Genomic DNA, 17555 nt, shown 5'->3' with positions numbered 1-17555 from the left:
AAGTAAATCCTAAATTGTTTTTCAGTAACTGCTACACAGTTCCTGAGTAGGATCAAGGCTGGGCTTTTTTTTAAAAAGCAAGTACCTACCATTGTGTTCTATGAGATGTTAGAAAACGAAGATATACTGGTGGCCTTAAGGCACGCATGTTTCCACAATCCAGAATTTTTTTTTAAAAGCTTGCCATAGAGAGTGGGCTTTGCAATCCATCGCAGGCATAGTTCCATGATATGATCTTATCAGCTCTGGAGCCATCTGTGTTCTGATTCTTCAATTTCTATATAGCATCAACCATGGTTATATTCATTCACCTTGTAGTTATAGTATATACATATCCGTACATATATGTATTTATATTTATACATAAAATATTCTTATTTGATTGATGCCCATAGGCTAGGATACAAATTAATTTCAAAAGTTAATGCACCACTTGTATGATCAGCTACATATATAAAAACACAGGCAGGCATTTGGTCGTGATGTATGTGCTTCTAAAGCATTATTCACCACATTGTGCCCATGCAGTTTTTCTCATGCAGCTGCCTTCCCGAGATGGAGGTTGCTAGCCTCCTAAACTGTAATGAGATCACGCAGCTCAGCACAATGCAGGTTTAGGCCAATACAGGTGTGAAAATATTATTTGTGCTCTTTTTCTCGGCAAATTTCTTCTCTAAACACAATCAGTATGCTTGGAATCACATTTCTCTGTCATTGTTTGCTTTCTTTTTAAAGTTACATACATTTCTCAGTAAAAGAAAATTTAAGGATGCCTCTGGATGAAGTATCTCTATCTTATTATGCTTTGGGGAGGGGTGTAAATGTTATTAGTGCACACTGCAGAGCAGAGCACACTATTGATTTATACACACAATTCAGCAGCAGCAGGAGGCAGCCCTCTTGTGGCCTAGAGAATGTAAAGCAAGCTCCAATCAGTGAAGGATCACTACTGAGAAACATGTAGTACACCAAATCATTGTTTCTGAAAGAAGTGTAGTAGCCATAGGTTAAGATAAAACAATGAGCCACAAAGGACAGTCTCTAAAACAGACCCTCTTCTCTCTCCCTCTCTCATTTTTAAAACACAAACTTGGAGATATTGCAGAATGTCTGGATATCTGAGGGACAAGAAGGCATCAAAAATTCACTGAATTCTCCCACCCTGACAAGTGGTGATAGATCTATTAAACGCTGCCATGAGTGAAGATGAAACTGAATGATGCCGTCACTAGAAGTGCACTAACTTCCATGAGCTCGAGGTCTGATGTACCGTATATGCTTTGAAACAGCCTGCAGGAAGATATAAAGCTAATATATTTTAATCTATTGGTAGAAGAGGTAGATACAACTTAGTATCTCTCTGAAAACCATCTTGTTACACTATTTCTTTTGTGTTATTCAGGAAGCACCTGTTTCCCATCCAAAGGGTCGTCTTTTACCAAATCTATGTTACACTACAGCTCTCCAATGAACAACATTTTCTTTCTTATGTATATGCCAGGATCCCAGCGCTATGCCACGGCCCACTTCACAGGATCTAGCAGGGTTCTGGGACTTATTACAGCTTTCGATTGAAGATGTCAGTATGAAGTTCGATGAACTGCACCAGCTGAAACTGAATGAATGGAAAATAATAGAATCACCTGAAAGGAAGGTAAGCAGAATGTGGGCAGAACATGTCTTTTTCATTTGGCATTGACAGCTTTCTTGTGTTACATCCCGTTGATTCTGTAAGCCTGCAATTATTTCCTTTTGAGCTAGTTATTGGACAACATGCTCTAGAAATAAAGGGCTCTCCTTGTAAAGTGAAAAACACAATACAGTACAGGTCACTCCTGCCTGCCCACTCTTGATCAATTGAAAGTCCCTAGTACTGACAGCCATTTATTAAAACTAAAAGTTGCTCTGAGTCTTGGATTCAACAAAATAAATTTTAAGGTCAAGGCAGGTTCTTCCAGATGTTGTACTACAACTGGGTAGGTTGACCATGGTAGAGGGTCGCTACAGCACAACATCTAGAAGACCACATACTCCATAACCCTGCCTTCTGGTGGTGAGTACACAACCTTCCTGGATCAGAACTCCTGCTGTTGCCCATCAGCAAGGGTGGGAGTCAGAGATTGTCATTGCCACTGGCATTCAACAATGTCTAAGGACTCTAGGTTGGCAGTCGTGGTCCTAAGAGAAAGTTTTATAGGTAGAAACACCCACAACACTCACTAATATGTTGTGCCGTCCTATCCTGTCCCCATCCTATCTCAATCTGGGATATATATAGGGACCACATAGGAACCAGTCTACATATTATCCACAACAATTCAAATGGAACTCAATATCTTTCTTGGGACCAATCAAAATGTCACAAAAATGTGAAAGTATTCAAATTCTCCAAAGGTCTTCATCAGGCTAAAAGACAGAATAATTAATACGCTGCAGATTATTGGACTGTTTCTTCCCCTGTCCCCTAAAGTTTGGATCCTTTCACTGGACCATGAGTTGCTGAGACCTTGGAAATACATACACACAATTTTATGACATCTTTATGAGTCATAATGAAAGTAGTAGCTGATCCATTTTGGGTTTATCTTTATTTTACTCATGGACCACATGTTGTTGTTGTTGTTGTGAGCAGTTGACTTCACATTATTTCTCATATTAAGGCAACATACTGTATTCTATTTCTCCAACATAACGTTTCTCACATGAAGAGACAACATTTCCAATGGAGAGGGCAGATAAACCTTAAGTATATTGTGAGGTTTACCATTTGAAGAGTCACTTCTCTAAAAGTTAAAATAATATCTCTGCCTTATTATATACTTCAAAGGGATATCCTGCTGGTTCCCAAAGAGGCTCAAGTTAATTTTTTTTTCACTGCTGTTAAGTATTATGTCCTGTAGAAGGCTTACAGACAAGCAGGTGGCTGTGGCTAGTACAGGACTATACAGTTAGCACATTGTTCGAGATGGAGCTCCCTGAAGTCATAAAAGAAGTCTAATTGTCTCAGAGGTTGCCTCACTTCACATTTTGCAGATTACCTCATGTACCTCTCTGTAAGTAGCAACGCATTTCAGTGTGAACCCCACCAAGGGCTTCCATGGGTTTGGTCATCACTCACTTCCAGAATGTTCTGGAGCAGAAACCACAGGATCAAACCAGCTTGACAGGAAGGCAAAACCCTTCCAGAAGCTTCCTCTAAAAGAGTTACTTGCCAACCTTGGGTCCCCAGATGTTCTTGGACTAAAACCCCTTGAACCTTTGCCACTAACTGAGATGGCCAGGGTTTCTGGGAGTTGTAGTCCAAGAATACCTGGTTTACCTAAGACTGGGAACTACTGCTCTAAAAGGAAAGGAGGAGTTTGCCCATTAGCTGATGCATTCCCTTTCACCTGCCGAGTTTCTTGGGGGAAGCAGTAACATCAGAATTTGGTGGGGAAAATATAGGCAGTTTCCACCTTTTGCGGCTGGGAATAATAGACCATTGGTAATTGAATATGTCAATAAATTCCCCTACTGTTCTCTTATCTCACTGAGGAGGTCCTCAGACACCCCACAAACTCAAATCAAATTCCTCCTGCTTCTGTTCTCAACACCCTCTAGTTTCAATTCATAAGTTCTCCGTTCTCAGAGCCCCTATGGCACTTTCATTTCCTGACACAATTTCTTTCACTTCCAAGATCATATTTTCCACCAACTCCATTCATGATACTAAACCAATTAGTTTTTCATTCAGCTGTTTCTCCAACAGGTCTTCCATCCCTTGTATAATTTCTTTTCTTGATATATGGAGTTGTGCGTTAAGACTCACCAGGTCACCTATTTGATCTTCAGCCATTGAAGGCTGCATGCCGGCTGCCATCTTATTTCCACTCCTTCTACAAACCTCTGCAATAATTTTTCAGTTGGATAGTGAAAATCTGTGGGTTTGAATTGCCACAACCCACTCTATGACTTCTGATGCTTCTAAAAGTTAGATTCCTGTACCTACCAGTGAAGCATTGTAGACAGGGAAGATTAATTACTTTAAAGGTCTGGGAGCTCTGGAGGCCATCGTCCTCTCACTACTGTGCAAGTTCAGATCTAAAAATAAACTCATCCTGCAGCTTACATGGAGACAAGTGAACAGAATGGCAGTTAAGGTCTAAACCATTTAGCTGTGTAAATGTGGTGTCAAACCCCTGTGGTTGTTGAATATGCTGCACTACGCCAGACTATAGGAAGAGAGCGTCATTTATGAATGTATCAGAGTGGGAAGGGGCCACTGTAACCCAAAAGAGGGCGAGGTGTTCTGCTTGCTCAGACCACAAGCCACCCCTGAGGGAGGGGAAGCATACTGAGGTGCTCTACAATGTGCTAGGATATTTTTTTAAAGCTGAATAATTTTTAAATGAAGATGGAAAGCATTAAATATGGCATCCCTCCCCCAGTTGTAGTCTGAAGTGGCACAGTGAACACTGCCATCACATGACATTTTGCTTCTTATTCTTCTCTGTATTTAGACCCAATGTGAGAAATAATAGTACTGTATTGAAATTTATCCTCCGCTTAGCTGTGGGATGATATAAAGTTGTTCAGACAAAGCAGAAAATTTAAATTACTTCCCCCTACACCAGCTTTCTTTGACTGCATGTCCTACAACATTCTAGTGGGCACTAAAAAGGCCGGAATCTCTCTGTCGCATGCACTGTGGTGGCAATAATGGTCCTAAAATGGGTTTAATTTATTTTAAAGCCTTTTCCCCATCAGGAGCAGAAGTCGCTCATCTTTAAAAATAATGAAAAGTAATTTACTGCACTTTTGATAAGGTAAAGGTAAAGATAGAGGTTCCCCTTCACATTTTTTAGTCCAGTCGTGCCCGACTCTAGGGGGTGGTGCTCATCCCATTTTCAAGCTGTAGAGCCAGCGCTTGTCTGAAGATAGTTTCCGTGGTCATGTGGCCAGTGTGACTAGGGAACGCCGTTTTACCTTCCAACCAAGGTGGTACCTATTTATCTACTCACGTTTGCATGCTTTCAAACTGGGACAAACTTGGTGAGGAGCTGGGACAAAGCGACAGGAGCTCACTCCATTACGTGGATTCGATCTTACGACTGCTGGTCTTCTGACCCTGCAGCACAGGCTTCTGCGGTTTAGCCCACAGCGCCACCACGCCCCTTGCTGCCACCACGTCCCTTGGTACTTCCTTTTAATTTGCATCTTCCCCTTCCTTTAAAGTCCAGCAACATTTTTGTTAATTAACTCTTGGTTTGTACTCCTTGTTCCATACAGAGAAGCTGAAATGATGAATAGCTTTCATGGGCTGGTGAGATCAGAGTAGATTATTTCTCAGAATTTGCACTACAGCAAAATATAAATTCAAGAGCAGGTATAAGAACAATGTACATATATATGCCATCTTAAAACTGGGTTCTGAGGAGGATAGTCTGATACTGAATTCAGTAAGGCCAGAGGTTTATTTGTGGCTGCAGTATAAGAATTACATGCTTAGTTTTAAATGCTTAATGTCACTTCTGTGGTAAGTAGATTACTGAATGAACGCTGGGCATTGATTTGCTGCCTTCCTTCAGCTTTCCTTAGGGTACCTATCTAGACAATTGATATGCTGAAACTTCTCTGGCCATACGGATGAGCAAGACTGTAGCATCTTGAGGAGGATAGAGATGTGCATGCATTTAATGATGATGATGATGATCATGATGATGTGCCATCAAGTTGATTCTGACTTATGACATTTACTGTCTCGTATTCAGGGGAGACCCAAACACAGCAGAACTGATTGTCTAATTTAAAGTCCTCCCTTTAGGCAGTTTTTACAGAGAGAGAGAGAGAGAGAGAGAGAGGAGGGAGAGCGAGCGAGTGAGCGAGAGTCCCTTCAGTCAGAGCCTTTTCTTTTTTGCACTGAACTGAACAGGATATATTTTAGCTTCTTTAGGACTGCACTGTCTGTTTGCAAAGATGAAATGGATGTACGACATGGTGACAAGTGGCAAGTATTTCTGGATGATAATTTTTTATTAAGCCTGCAATGTAGGATTTTCCTTTGGGGTGTAGGCGTTTATGTTTTCCAGTCCCAACACGTCCATGTTCCTCTCTCCTTCATCCGCCTTTCCTCTTACCAGGAAAGAGAAATCCTTCAGCAGAAAAAAGTGCTTCATGGTTGGTAGATCTAGGAGATCCACTTGGGAGGACAACAACAACAACAACAACTTAGGCCACTCTGCTTCCAAGAAGTACATGCAAATTAATTTAGTTGTTTTGTAAGACCAGTCCATAGAACATTTAGTGTTTATACAATTCCTTTGAGTTTTAATACCTGGTGTTACCTTGGTCTGTATTTATGAACATGTTCAGAAAGCTAAGAAGAAAACACTTTTGCCACTGATGTTTCTGTGACAACTAAAGGTGACAGTGTTGAGGCCTTAAACGCACATGCAGACAGGGGTGCATACGCAGCTGCACCTGTAGCCCTCCACATGCCAGTCACCACTGGAAAACAGTGGCTGTAGTCAGAGGGTCACACTAGACAATGTATCCACCATTTTTATCGCCGATACGCTCTACCCAACTGGGGAAAGATGCCTTTCAAAACATGTAATTGATCTGCACTTACAAATCTTGTGTTTAGCATGTTTTGTTTTGTGACTGGACATCACTGGAAAGTCAACATGGACTTAATTACAAGTCAGACTCCTGAGAGATGCCCTTCTCAGGAAATCCTGTTGTAGTACAGGAAATGCGTTAGTTGCCTGCATTCCCCTTAATGTCTAGTTTGACCAGGAGACAAATTGTGCCAGATGCTATTTCCTCCTTGCTGCTGCCTTTGAGAGACGAGGTGGATTTCTTTCATGAAAGAACTGGCGAATGTCTGGCCCTTGATAGCTGTGCTGTGTGTTCTTTTGTCTCTGTGATTTATTTCTTATTATTTTGAAAAACTTTTAATTCTAGGAAGAAAGAAAGGTGCCTCCTCCTGTACCAAAGAAGCCCCCAAAAGGAAAATTCCCTATTACGCGAGAGAAGTCTCTAGACCTCCCTGACAGACAACGTCAAGAAGCTCGAAGGCGGCTAATGGCTGCGAAGAGGGCAGCCTCGTTTCGGCAGAATTCAGCCACAGAGCGTGCAGACAGCATAGAGATCTATATCCCGGAGGCTCAAACAAGGCTTTAAAGACCAGTATTGCTGCATAATTTCTTTGTCTTTTTTTTTAAAACAAACCAACAAAGCAACAGCAAAATGCTTGTACAGTTTGTTTCCTCTCTGCTATTTTCTTTCCTCACACTTCCTCCCACTGAACAGCCCTGGGTGTTGTGTCCTTTGTGCCATATGCACAGTGGAATGCTTTCAGATTTCCTCAGAATTTGCTGAGCCCACCGCAAGAACGACTGTTCGGCTCTTTTTTGTATTTATTACCAGACTCAACAATCATCTCGATTGGATAGGGCTTGTCAAGGGGACCTGACTTATCCAATGTGTTCTCAGAGGACAACAAGAAACACCTCTTGAGATGGAACCCAGCTTACTTTTTTGGTTATTTATATTTTTATAAATGATGTGATATCTAGGGTAAGAATTAACAAACTTTCCAATGGGTGCATCTCACCGTTCACCAGAGGCATTAGCTAATCCAAGTAGAAGGTGCTACAAATGTAAAGTGCAAGAAAGAAAGACCCCCTTTTCTCTCCCCTCCCGCACCCTAACCCTAGTTTCCTTGCCTTGTACCTAGCTAAAGTTTCTGCCCATGTGCTCTCTGCCATATTACTCTACTCATCTTTGTTACTACACAATAACACAAAGCCTATTATCTCATGTTGAGTTGAGTTTTTGGAGATGAACAGGGATATCCAGCCATTAAACTCCAGAATTCATCAGGAACAAACAAGATCATGGAAATCTTTTCATTTTGGGAAAGTCCAGCCTGGAAAGGAAAGCCTGCTCACACAAGTATCCAGAAGTCTGAAGGAAAAAATGCAAAAGGACTTGAGTAAAAAGAGAAAAGGAAAGCCTTAAGAATTTAGACCTTCTGTAGCAAGATGTGAAAAGTTCTATCTACTCCTTTGGAACACTCATTACCTTTTAAACAGTTCTTTTACATTCTCGTTATTTTGTTTAAAAACACATTTTTGTTTAAATTTTAAAAGCGATGTTACATGTAATATTTGAAGTTTCAAAATGCTATATCAATTGAGTTTCCAGGGTATCCTTTAAAACAAAAATGAACAAAAAAAAAAAACCTTGCTTGTTTAAAATTCCAGTTGTGACATTGTAACCAGTTTCAGAAATATGAATGTGAGTGGTAAGTATATCTCAGTTTAAATGGTAATCTTAAGGTTAAAAGGTGAACTGTGGTTTACATATGTATTTTTTTTTTCTGGAATTTTTTTTCCTATGCAGTATTTGCTTAAAAAGATAAAGACAAGTCTCATCATAGATTCAGATTTGAAGGAGCACGATTTCAGGAGGTATGTGACTTCTAACTGTAGAAGGCAAGGAAAGGAATGTGTTTCCAAGCACTTGATTAACACTGATGCAAAAGCTAGAAACAGTATGCTCGGGAATGAAATAAATGCAAATAGTATTATTTTACTGTTATCTACCTTATCAAAGGTTACAATCCTAGTTTTTGTCGCTTTTAAGTTTTCAGGTCAAGACACAAGAAAACATATCTTACTAATACTGAAATCAGGATTCTGAGAAATACAAAATATCAAAACTGAAATCCATAAGGCAGGTTTCTTTTATCAGTCTTAATTGAACAATATGTATTTAGCCATAGGCAGAACAGCTACTTTAAATTTTACTATAGCACTTTGGTTGTTCACCTAGATGAGCACTTTAAATATGTACTTTGCAAGCCCTTCTTCCTGTCACCTGACAGGAAATGCTAGAAGTGATAGGAGGATAAGCAGATCTGATAGTCGGGTTTTCTCATTCTCCCTCCCCTTTTCCTCCAGTGTATTTTGTTAAGCATGCATTCTGTTTTAGGGCAAAGCTGATATAAGCATGTTTAGCTTCAAGATATGAATCTTTAGAGTTGAATGTTTAAAGAAAGGAGGGAACACTGTAAATTGAGCCTGATCTCTTATTGTAGATTTTACCAAATAGCCTTAAACTGCATTTGGAAGCAAAAAAACAAACAAACAAACAAACAAAACTAACCCAGAGGAATGTATACCATTAAAATGCAAAAAAAGAAAGAAGAAAGAAAGAAAGAAAGAAAGAAAGAAAGAAAGAAAGAAAGAAAGAACAAAAAGATCAGTGATGATAAACTGTTGTTCTGCATTGATTAGGATAGTCCCTTCCCCCAGAGTGTTCAAGGAGCTCCTTGTACCTGGAAAGAATAGATTCCTGGAGATAATGTTGCTAATTGCTTTGTTTTACATGCAAGAATATTTCCAGGTATAAGCATCTTTGAAGAGGAGATTTTCTTTCAAATGGAGCTGCTAATTAAAACTAATTCCATGAAAGTAAAGGTATAGAGTATGTATTGTCAAGAGACAGCAGATTTGAAATGTACCTTTCTCTCACCTTGCCTATCCCCACCACATCCCTTTTATGGCTGCTGCTATGTTTTGATCTCTCTTTTATTTTGACGGGTATTGCCAAATCATACGTGCTTTTCTCTTTTATGTAATCTTCTGTAGATCAGGGACGGGGAGTTGTAAGGTAATGTGCATTTGGTTCCCAACATGTACTATGGCATAGTTACACAATGTAATAGCTATGCTCTGACACACAATTCTTTCACATTCGCGAAGCGGGAAGTGCAGTGCATCAAATATTATTGACACAGAAATCCTACTGAAACTTAAACCATTTTTGCTGGAGCTGTGATCACTGCTTCTGTGTATCGTGTTCTGTGCCTCTCTTTTGCTACATCTATTAACAAAATCAGTCTAGTGTTTTTTTCTGCCAGAACGTAAAAGCACCGACTAAGGCGCACAACTCCAATGAACAAAAACAAAACATACACACATACAAAATAACTCTCAGTGCAAGACCACATGCAATTAAGGTAATGTGTAATTTGACTCCATCTCTGGCGCTGGAGACTTCAGGCACTATGCCAATGAATTTCAGCAGCATGGGTTTTTGAGAGTCGGGTTTGACACGTGGAGGAGCACATGTGGATTATGGGCCATGTGTTTCCCCTCTGATTTAAGAGAAATTGTTTAAAGGAGAACTAACTTCCAGTGCAGATAAAACCACTTATTTGAAACAGTATGTAATTACTCCCCCCCACCCTTTAAAAAGATATATAATATGTTGCCATTAGTAGGGAAGGCAAAACTCAGAAAAGATCTATTAGACCATTGTGGCTTAAGTGAACACTCAATTGCATGTTGTTCATGCAGTCCAGTAAAATGCTGAATAGAGGCCTCTCCCTCAATCGATCCCCCTCTTTGTTCCACTGCTGTTCCAAAGAAAAATATTAAAATTGTAAACCAGATGCCTTCTGCAAACTCTAAGAAAGTGTGGCCTGTTCACAGTTCAAGTTTTTAAGTGCAATATTTTCCATTTCTTTTGTACAGGAAAGATTAAAACAATAATGGGAGGTAACAAAGCAATGTTCTCGTTCATTTGGATGGCACATACAATTAATGTTTGTAATATTTGTGCTGTAAGCCCATTAGCCTCAGCCCAACATAAATGTTAAAGGTTATGTTGAGAGTGTTCCTTGATATACTTTAGATGTTAAAGTTTTTTTTAAAAAACGAATTATTTATTGCAAAATTGCTGAAAATCTAAAGTTTTCAGTTAAACACTATACAGTGGGGTCTTGACTTAAGAACGGCTCGAGTTAAGAACATTTTGACTTAAGAACCGCTCTCATAGGAAAATATTGACTTGACTTAAGTACTTAGATTTGAGTTAAGAACTGAAAAAAAACCACGTGGGAGGCAGGGAAAGTGAAAAATTTGAACTTCCAGTTAACTGTTGGCCAGTGAAAAGGGTGCCTGTCTGCTTCCTCACTCCTCCCAGCGTTTAGAGAGTGGATTGGGAGACAGTCTTCGGACTGCCTGATACTGCCTGGACTGTATTTTCCCTGCCTTCCATGAACCTTTCTTGACCTAAGAAAAAAAGAAACAAAATATCCCCCTCTAGTGGTCGAAGGCAGAATAGCAGCTTCCCATTAGTTTCTATGGACGGAAAAGAGCAGATACGGATCAAATGGTTTTCAATGCATTCCTATGGGAAATGCAGATTTGACTTGAGAACTTTTTGACTTGAAAACCGCCTTCCAATACAGATTAAGTTCTCAAGTCAAGACCCCACTGTATTCCTTCTTCAGTTACCATTTCTGGGACTGAAATCTGCCCGATAATAATTGAATCTTTTATTTACCTGTTCAGAAGCAAGTCCCTATGAGTTGAATGGGTCTTATTTCCAGGTTAAATTGGCTTACAATTGCAGTGTTATTATTTCATAATCTGCAAAAGCCAAGAGTAATAGATTTCTCCCGTCTAACAGCACAATTGTATGCACTGTGCTCAGTGGGTCTTAGTCTCATGTAAGACAGCATAGGTTTGTTGCCCAGCCTAAGCATACATTTTAAGTATTGAGTTTGACTGACCTCAGTAAATAAATTGTAATCTGTGGAAGAATTCCTGTGAATTATCCCAATTAACAAAAATAGGACTGACTTTTTAATACACATACTGAAGATTGGACTACATGGAGGAAAAAAAACTATCTAAAATAAGCTATGTTTTGTATCATTTGCATTCCATTCAATGTCGATCATATGCAATTATATTTATTTTATTTATTGTTTGTTTCACATCCGTCGTCTTCATTATCAGTGGCTTATGTTTTACATCCGTCGTCTTCATTATCAGTGGCTTACAGTAACGTATGTTGTGATCTGTGTGTGCATGCATATTGTTTGCTGCTTGATCAGTGAGAATGCCCTTGTACAAATATTCAAGGATGAAATGTCCTTGAGTATAAAACAAAAAACAGTGGCCAGAATCTTATCGGGAATCAGTGAAATCATGTAAGTTGCTGTGGCGAATGGCAGGTCATGAATGAGATACTGGTTGCGTACCAGGTTGCGGTTCTAGCCATCCAGTTCCTAACATCACTTTAGTGCAACAGAAACAAAGCAATTCATCATAATATATGAAATTCAAAACCACCAGAGAGCCAATTAATACAATAATGTGACTTTTCTATAGAAGAGTCACTGGAAGCGCTGATGGCACAAGATCCAAACAAGGTTAATTTTGTTTGATCCAGATCTCTGTATATATAGATCAGAGCCTTGGGGACATTATGCTTTGACTACAAGTCCTAGAATATCCCAACCAGCAAGGATTCTGGGTTCTGTAGTCCAGAATGTAAAACTTCCACACACTGGTATGAATGCATACTTTTAAAATGACTAATACTGAAAGGAATCCAGGGTCCTAAATATTTTCTTTTTGAGTTCCTGCCTTACACCACAGTGCCACATCTAATTTTGCTCAATTATTTCCTTGACCCTTATTTAAATACTTATACTCTGCCCTATCCCCAAGTATATTAGGGTGGGGCACAAGCAACAAAATAATTCTAGACAATTTAAAACAATTGAAAGCAATGGAAAACCTGTTTAAAGTAACAGAGCATTTTCTTCATCCCTTTGTGGACTGGTCAATGGTGTCTGAAGCCTCATAAATATGGATCTTACCAGGGTTTCTGCCCATACCTATTTCTAAAACTCCACAGTGTCTTTTAAAGGAACAGTTCCAACATATTTCAAAAAGGTTGAAGCAGTGCTTTAAAAATGCTCTTCTAAAAAAATAATCTAAAGTAGATTAGCACCATCATGGAAATCTTGTTCCTTTTTAGCCAAGGCTCACCTTATTGCTAATCTACTTTGGAAATGAATTGTCCTTCACAGTAGCTGTTTCGAAACAGTGATTAAAACCTTTAAATAGGAATATTCTATGATGGATGTTTGGTTTTGTTCATTAGCTTGTCAGTCAGTTAACACATTGCATCAAGATCCAAGAAACTGCTTTGACAAGAAGTTCTTGCCATCCAACCTCTGAGAACAAATAAAAAGCCCCACCTGAGAATTGCAGAGCTGGAAGGGACCCTATGGATCATCAAGTACAGCCCCTGTTAAGGAGGCACCGTGGGGGAATCAAACTCTTTGGCTCCACAACCAGAGACATGAACCACAGAGTTCTCCAGCAGTTATACAGGCCATAGTTTTTAAAACACCAAAAAGTCATTTCTGGAATTTGTCACTCTTTGTCCCTGCTTTTATTTATTTAAACCTTGTATCATCTGGACGGTGGGAAAAATATCAATATAATCAGTGCTCATTCAGGTACATATGGAGGCATAATTCCCCATTTAAACGAGCCCTAAAGAAATTTAAAACAACTAATGCAGAAATCCATACTCCCAGTCAAGCCATGATCGCTAAGCTCCAAATGCTTTGGTAAAAAGCCAGTGTTCGACACGGTGTCAGAATGAGACCAATATCAGCACCAGCCTAGACTCCAAAAGGAGGATATTGACCCAGCTGGGCTGGTGGAAGAACTAACAGAAATCGTAGGATCCATTGCAGAAGACTTATTCTCACTCTCAAGAGGAGTCCTCGCTCCTGTTCAGGTCCCCATCCCGAACAATCCAAGAGCACAGGTTGAAGAAACGAGGAGGCGTTTAAGATTTGGAAAGAAAATAATACACATATCCCTGCTGATCAGGCAAACTCAGACTCCATTGGGAATCCTGGAAAAGGGAGATTGCATTTCTCAGAGGTGCTGAAGTCTAGTGTAACTATCGGCAGGAAAATACCATGTGATCATAATTCTTGGTTTCTGGTATCTCTCAGGATTATTTCTTCCATAGCTGCTAGAAGCTGTGTGCCAAAAGGAAGCCTCAACCTTTGGAACCTCCTAAAATTATAACACAAAAAACGGTGTGAAGGGGTTGATCACATGGAATAGATGTATTTAATGTTCAGTACTTTCTGCTGCCTCAGAAGACAGCAAAGGGAAAGGCAACTTCGAGATTTTACTCTCTTGTTCTTTTTTACCCTTCGATTCTGTTTGCTTGGAATATGGCAGTGCTAGATGAACCTTATCCACACGGTTGCAACAATGTCCTAATTTCATGGAATTGTGCACAGACCAGAGGGTCTGTGACCCCACATGTTAGAACCCATGTTTTGCAGGCAGAAAGTCCGTGGCATATCCAGTCAAGAGGATCTCAGGAAGCAGATCTGGAACCGGGATTCACCTTTGCCTAAATCCTTGGCTTGCTGCTGTCTGTCAGATTACATTGTCCTTGGTTGGGCAGTGATTGGACTCCATTCCAGGCAACCTGGTGTTTTCCGAGAATGTGTTTGCCTGTTGGTCCTTCTGAAAGTATGGTCCATTGTCAAATACGCCCCTTAGTTCCATTGCTTTCAAGGTGATCATTGGATTGAGCACAAAGTGCCTGCATCTTGAGAACATTTCTTTGACCTTTTATTCCCCCTTGTCTTCCTTTGTCTGGTTACTCTGTTCCACTGATAGTGCCAAACCTCTTCCTATGTCTGCCACCCCCCACCCAACAAATGACTGGCCACAGTGCTGATCAGATTTGAAGGCTGGGAGGTGCTCAGTACCTTCCCTTCCCTTCGTGCATCTCCTAGAACAGATCTAATGCAGCACCCTGTGCATGGCTTCCCTCATGTAGCTAGGGATATGGGGAGACAGGGCATTTAATTGCTTTTCTCTTATTTTTCTTCCCTCTGGTTCAGCACTGTCGTCCAGTTATGGTGGAGCTTCTGCATAAACCCCTGTTCCTATCAGAGCTAATGCCTCATCTGTGGTTGTATGGGCTGTTCCACAAGCTTTCACGGCTCATTAGGACTCAATTACACAAGGGCCAGGAATGGAAAGAGGCCAAATTAGACCTTAAATGTTGCAGAGAGTGACTAGAACAGTCTTCCCATGTTTGCGAAATCTGACTTCAAAGAAGTTCCCACACTCAAACCTTAAAAAACAATCGACAAACACATCAAGGTAAAAGGCATAATCCCAGAGGTGAGAGGAGCTACTGCTGTGATGGTTAGATGTTCACATTCGTGAAGAGTTTCTTCTAGCCATGGGCTATCTCTAGGTCTATAATGGCACCAGCTGTTCCACTAGCACTTGCGCCACAGCTAGTAAAACACGTGGCTGCAGCACCTCTTGTACTTCTTCCAGAAGTGTCTTCTTAACCAGAAGAGACCGTCTTTATTCTTTGGCACATTCCCTTGAAATTTTGCTAACTCCACCAATTTTCGTAAGTGATTTTGTAATTTTGCTTCCTTCTTGTGTGGATTCTGTGCTGTCAAGTTGGAACCAACTTACATTGACCCTAATAGGGCTTGCAAAGTAAGTGAGGTATTTGAGCAGTGGTTTTACGAGTTTCACTCCCCCAGTGAGTTGCCATGGCCCTGTTCTCCAGAGTCTTACTCCAACACTCTATCCATTACACCACACCAGGAACCCAGTGTAAGAAGCTTCCTTCTTGCATCCCTCCTTTTGTCATTTACACTCCTCTGTGCAACTATCCTACTTTGGCTTCCTGGTGCCTGCATGGCAGGAAGGCACTCTGGAGGAAACGGAGTTTGATTCCAAACTAGGAATCTGCAAGGAGACCAATTTTCAGTCATAGGCCCACACTCCGTTTGGGGGGGGGGGGGTTGAGGCCTAGACCAGGATGCTGAGCACATCATACACAAGTCCCTGGAGAATGATGTTGCTCATGGGGTCTTTTTTGTGCTCCTGGATAAATTACAGGGACTGCTTCACAGCAAAAGAGTAACATTAGAGACTAATTCAGATAAATCAAAAGAGGACGGCTTGCCTGCTGAGAAACAATTGAATTAAAGCTAGGGAAGGTTTCACATTCTCCCAAAAAAGCGAAGATTGAGTGTTGCTTCCAACTGTTTGTTTCTGCCCCAGCCTGTTTCTAACCATTCAATCGCTATGGGGAGACAGGAAGACCAACCATGGTGGGCGTTTCCCTTTCAAATGGCAGCTATAGAAGATGTCTGAATGCCCCTTTTGCTCTTGGTGTTAACAAATGTTCAGCCTTAATTATGTTCACCTCAGCAGAAATGCTGGGAGGCGTCCCAAGGGGATCACTCTCTGCATGAGACACAGCTGAAACTGGCCGAGTCTCATTAGCTGAGTCTCATCCTGTTGTAACCATTCTTTCATTCTAGGCAGGCCACGGTCCATGACAGAGCACTGCCTTCTCTTCAGTTCTAGGTCCAGTTCTATCCAACACTTGTTTTAAAATCCACATAGTTCCTTGGTTAAATAAGATTCCCATCATGCACTGGACACTCAGTGTTAGATGTGCATCACATGACACCATTTGGCTCATACTCTGTACTCTTGCAGTGCTGCCCACTTCCATCACTTCTGCATACACAATTGTTTGTTGGATCTGAGTTCATATCTGTGCGCTCATATCTGTGCATCTCTGACGTTTAATGTTTATTCTCCATTTCACTTTTAAAGGGCTCAGCATGTATGCATTATTCCCTCCATTTCATACATTAACCTTTTTCCTTAGGTGATGGTGGCGGTTGGATTTTTTTTTTAAAAAAAAGAATCCCTTTCTAATAGTGCAAATAATATTGCTCTAGAATGGTTCTTTCCTGTAAAAATGAAAAGCCACGATTACTGTACAGTTTCTTCTGTACAGAAATAAACTCATAGGTTCACTTAGTTATGAATTGTGCCAAAATATTCAAGTGTGGCCTGAGGACTAAATTAAATGCCTCCTATAGAATTTCAAGGAATGTTAGAAACAGGAAATTAGCTCTTTAGTTTATTGTTACAGATTATATATATAAATATAATATATATATATATAATAATAATATACATAAGAAATCAAATCAACAATGAGGATGAACTGAGTGCCTAATATTTGCCATCTGTATAAATCTACACTTCACTAAAATTAAACTATTTTATGTAATTCTTTTTCTCATGCTTTTATGGTTCTTTTGGGGAGTTCTGTTTTGTAGCATGCAGGATACCTAAATTGAATGTATAGTATAATGTTTCATTGCTACAATGATTTCTTGCTTCCCAGTAATTTCTTAGTTACAAAAAAAAGTTGGTTTGTTTCTTTGAAACATCTTTGCCAATTGTTTTGTTCTTGAGTTACTTTTCTCCATTTTCCTCTCTTTGCCTTCAGCTAATTGTAAGGAGAAAAATACAATGTGCTTCACTCTTCCCCCCACCCCCCATGGCTCTTTTATGAAGCTGCCTCTTTCAATTGGTTCCTGTATTGTTTATGATCATCTTCTGTAAATAATTCTGCAATTAAATTTTTGGAGAAAACTGACTTTCCTCATTATTAACGCAGTCTGGATCTGGCAAGAAGGCAGAGCACTCAGAACAGAGTAGCTGCTCTAACAACCCAAGAACCTGATGTAAAAGTCCTTACATAAGCCTTTGCACCAGCAGGCTGTTGTCTTTCTGTCACAGGAGACACTGAGTAAAGCTTTTCCTGGCATAATTCCTTGTGCCTCTGACTTTAGCCAGGGATTTTTCAAAGGTTTTTAGGAG

General features: G+C 40.1%; 1 protein-coding gene across 9 annotated transcripts in view; it reads left to right on the top strand.

Annotated features, from left to right (window-relative positions):
- The window catches only part of DLGAP2 (DLG associated protein 2), a 522791-nt gene extending 505464 nt beyond the window's left edge, over window positions 1-17327 (top strand). For 8 of the 9 annotated variants that reach the window (XM_078388888.1, XM_078388867.1, XM_073000757.2 and 5 more), the window contains 2 exons: window positions 1502-1654; window positions 6946-17327. In XM_078388888.1, the coding sequence (XP_078245014.1) occupies window positions 1502-1654; window positions 6946-7164 (372 nt within the window). In that variant the 3' untranslated portion in view covers window positions 7165-17327. The remainder of the gene's footprint in view (window positions 1-1501; window positions 1655-6945) is intronic. The other variant, XR_013542815.1, reaches the window with a different exon arrangement.
- The last annotated feature ends 228 nt before the right edge of the window (window positions 17328-17555 follow it).

This window comes from Pogona vitticeps, chromosome 1 (genome assembly GCF_051106095.1).
Source record: "Pogona vitticeps strain Pit_001003342236 chromosome 1, PviZW2.1, whole genome shotgun sequence".
In the NCBI taxonomy this organism is placed as follows: Eukaryota; Metazoa; Chordata; class Lepidosauria; order Squamata; family Agamidae; genus Pogona; species Pogona vitticeps.
This window is presented reverse-complemented; position numbering and strand designations above follow the sequence as displayed.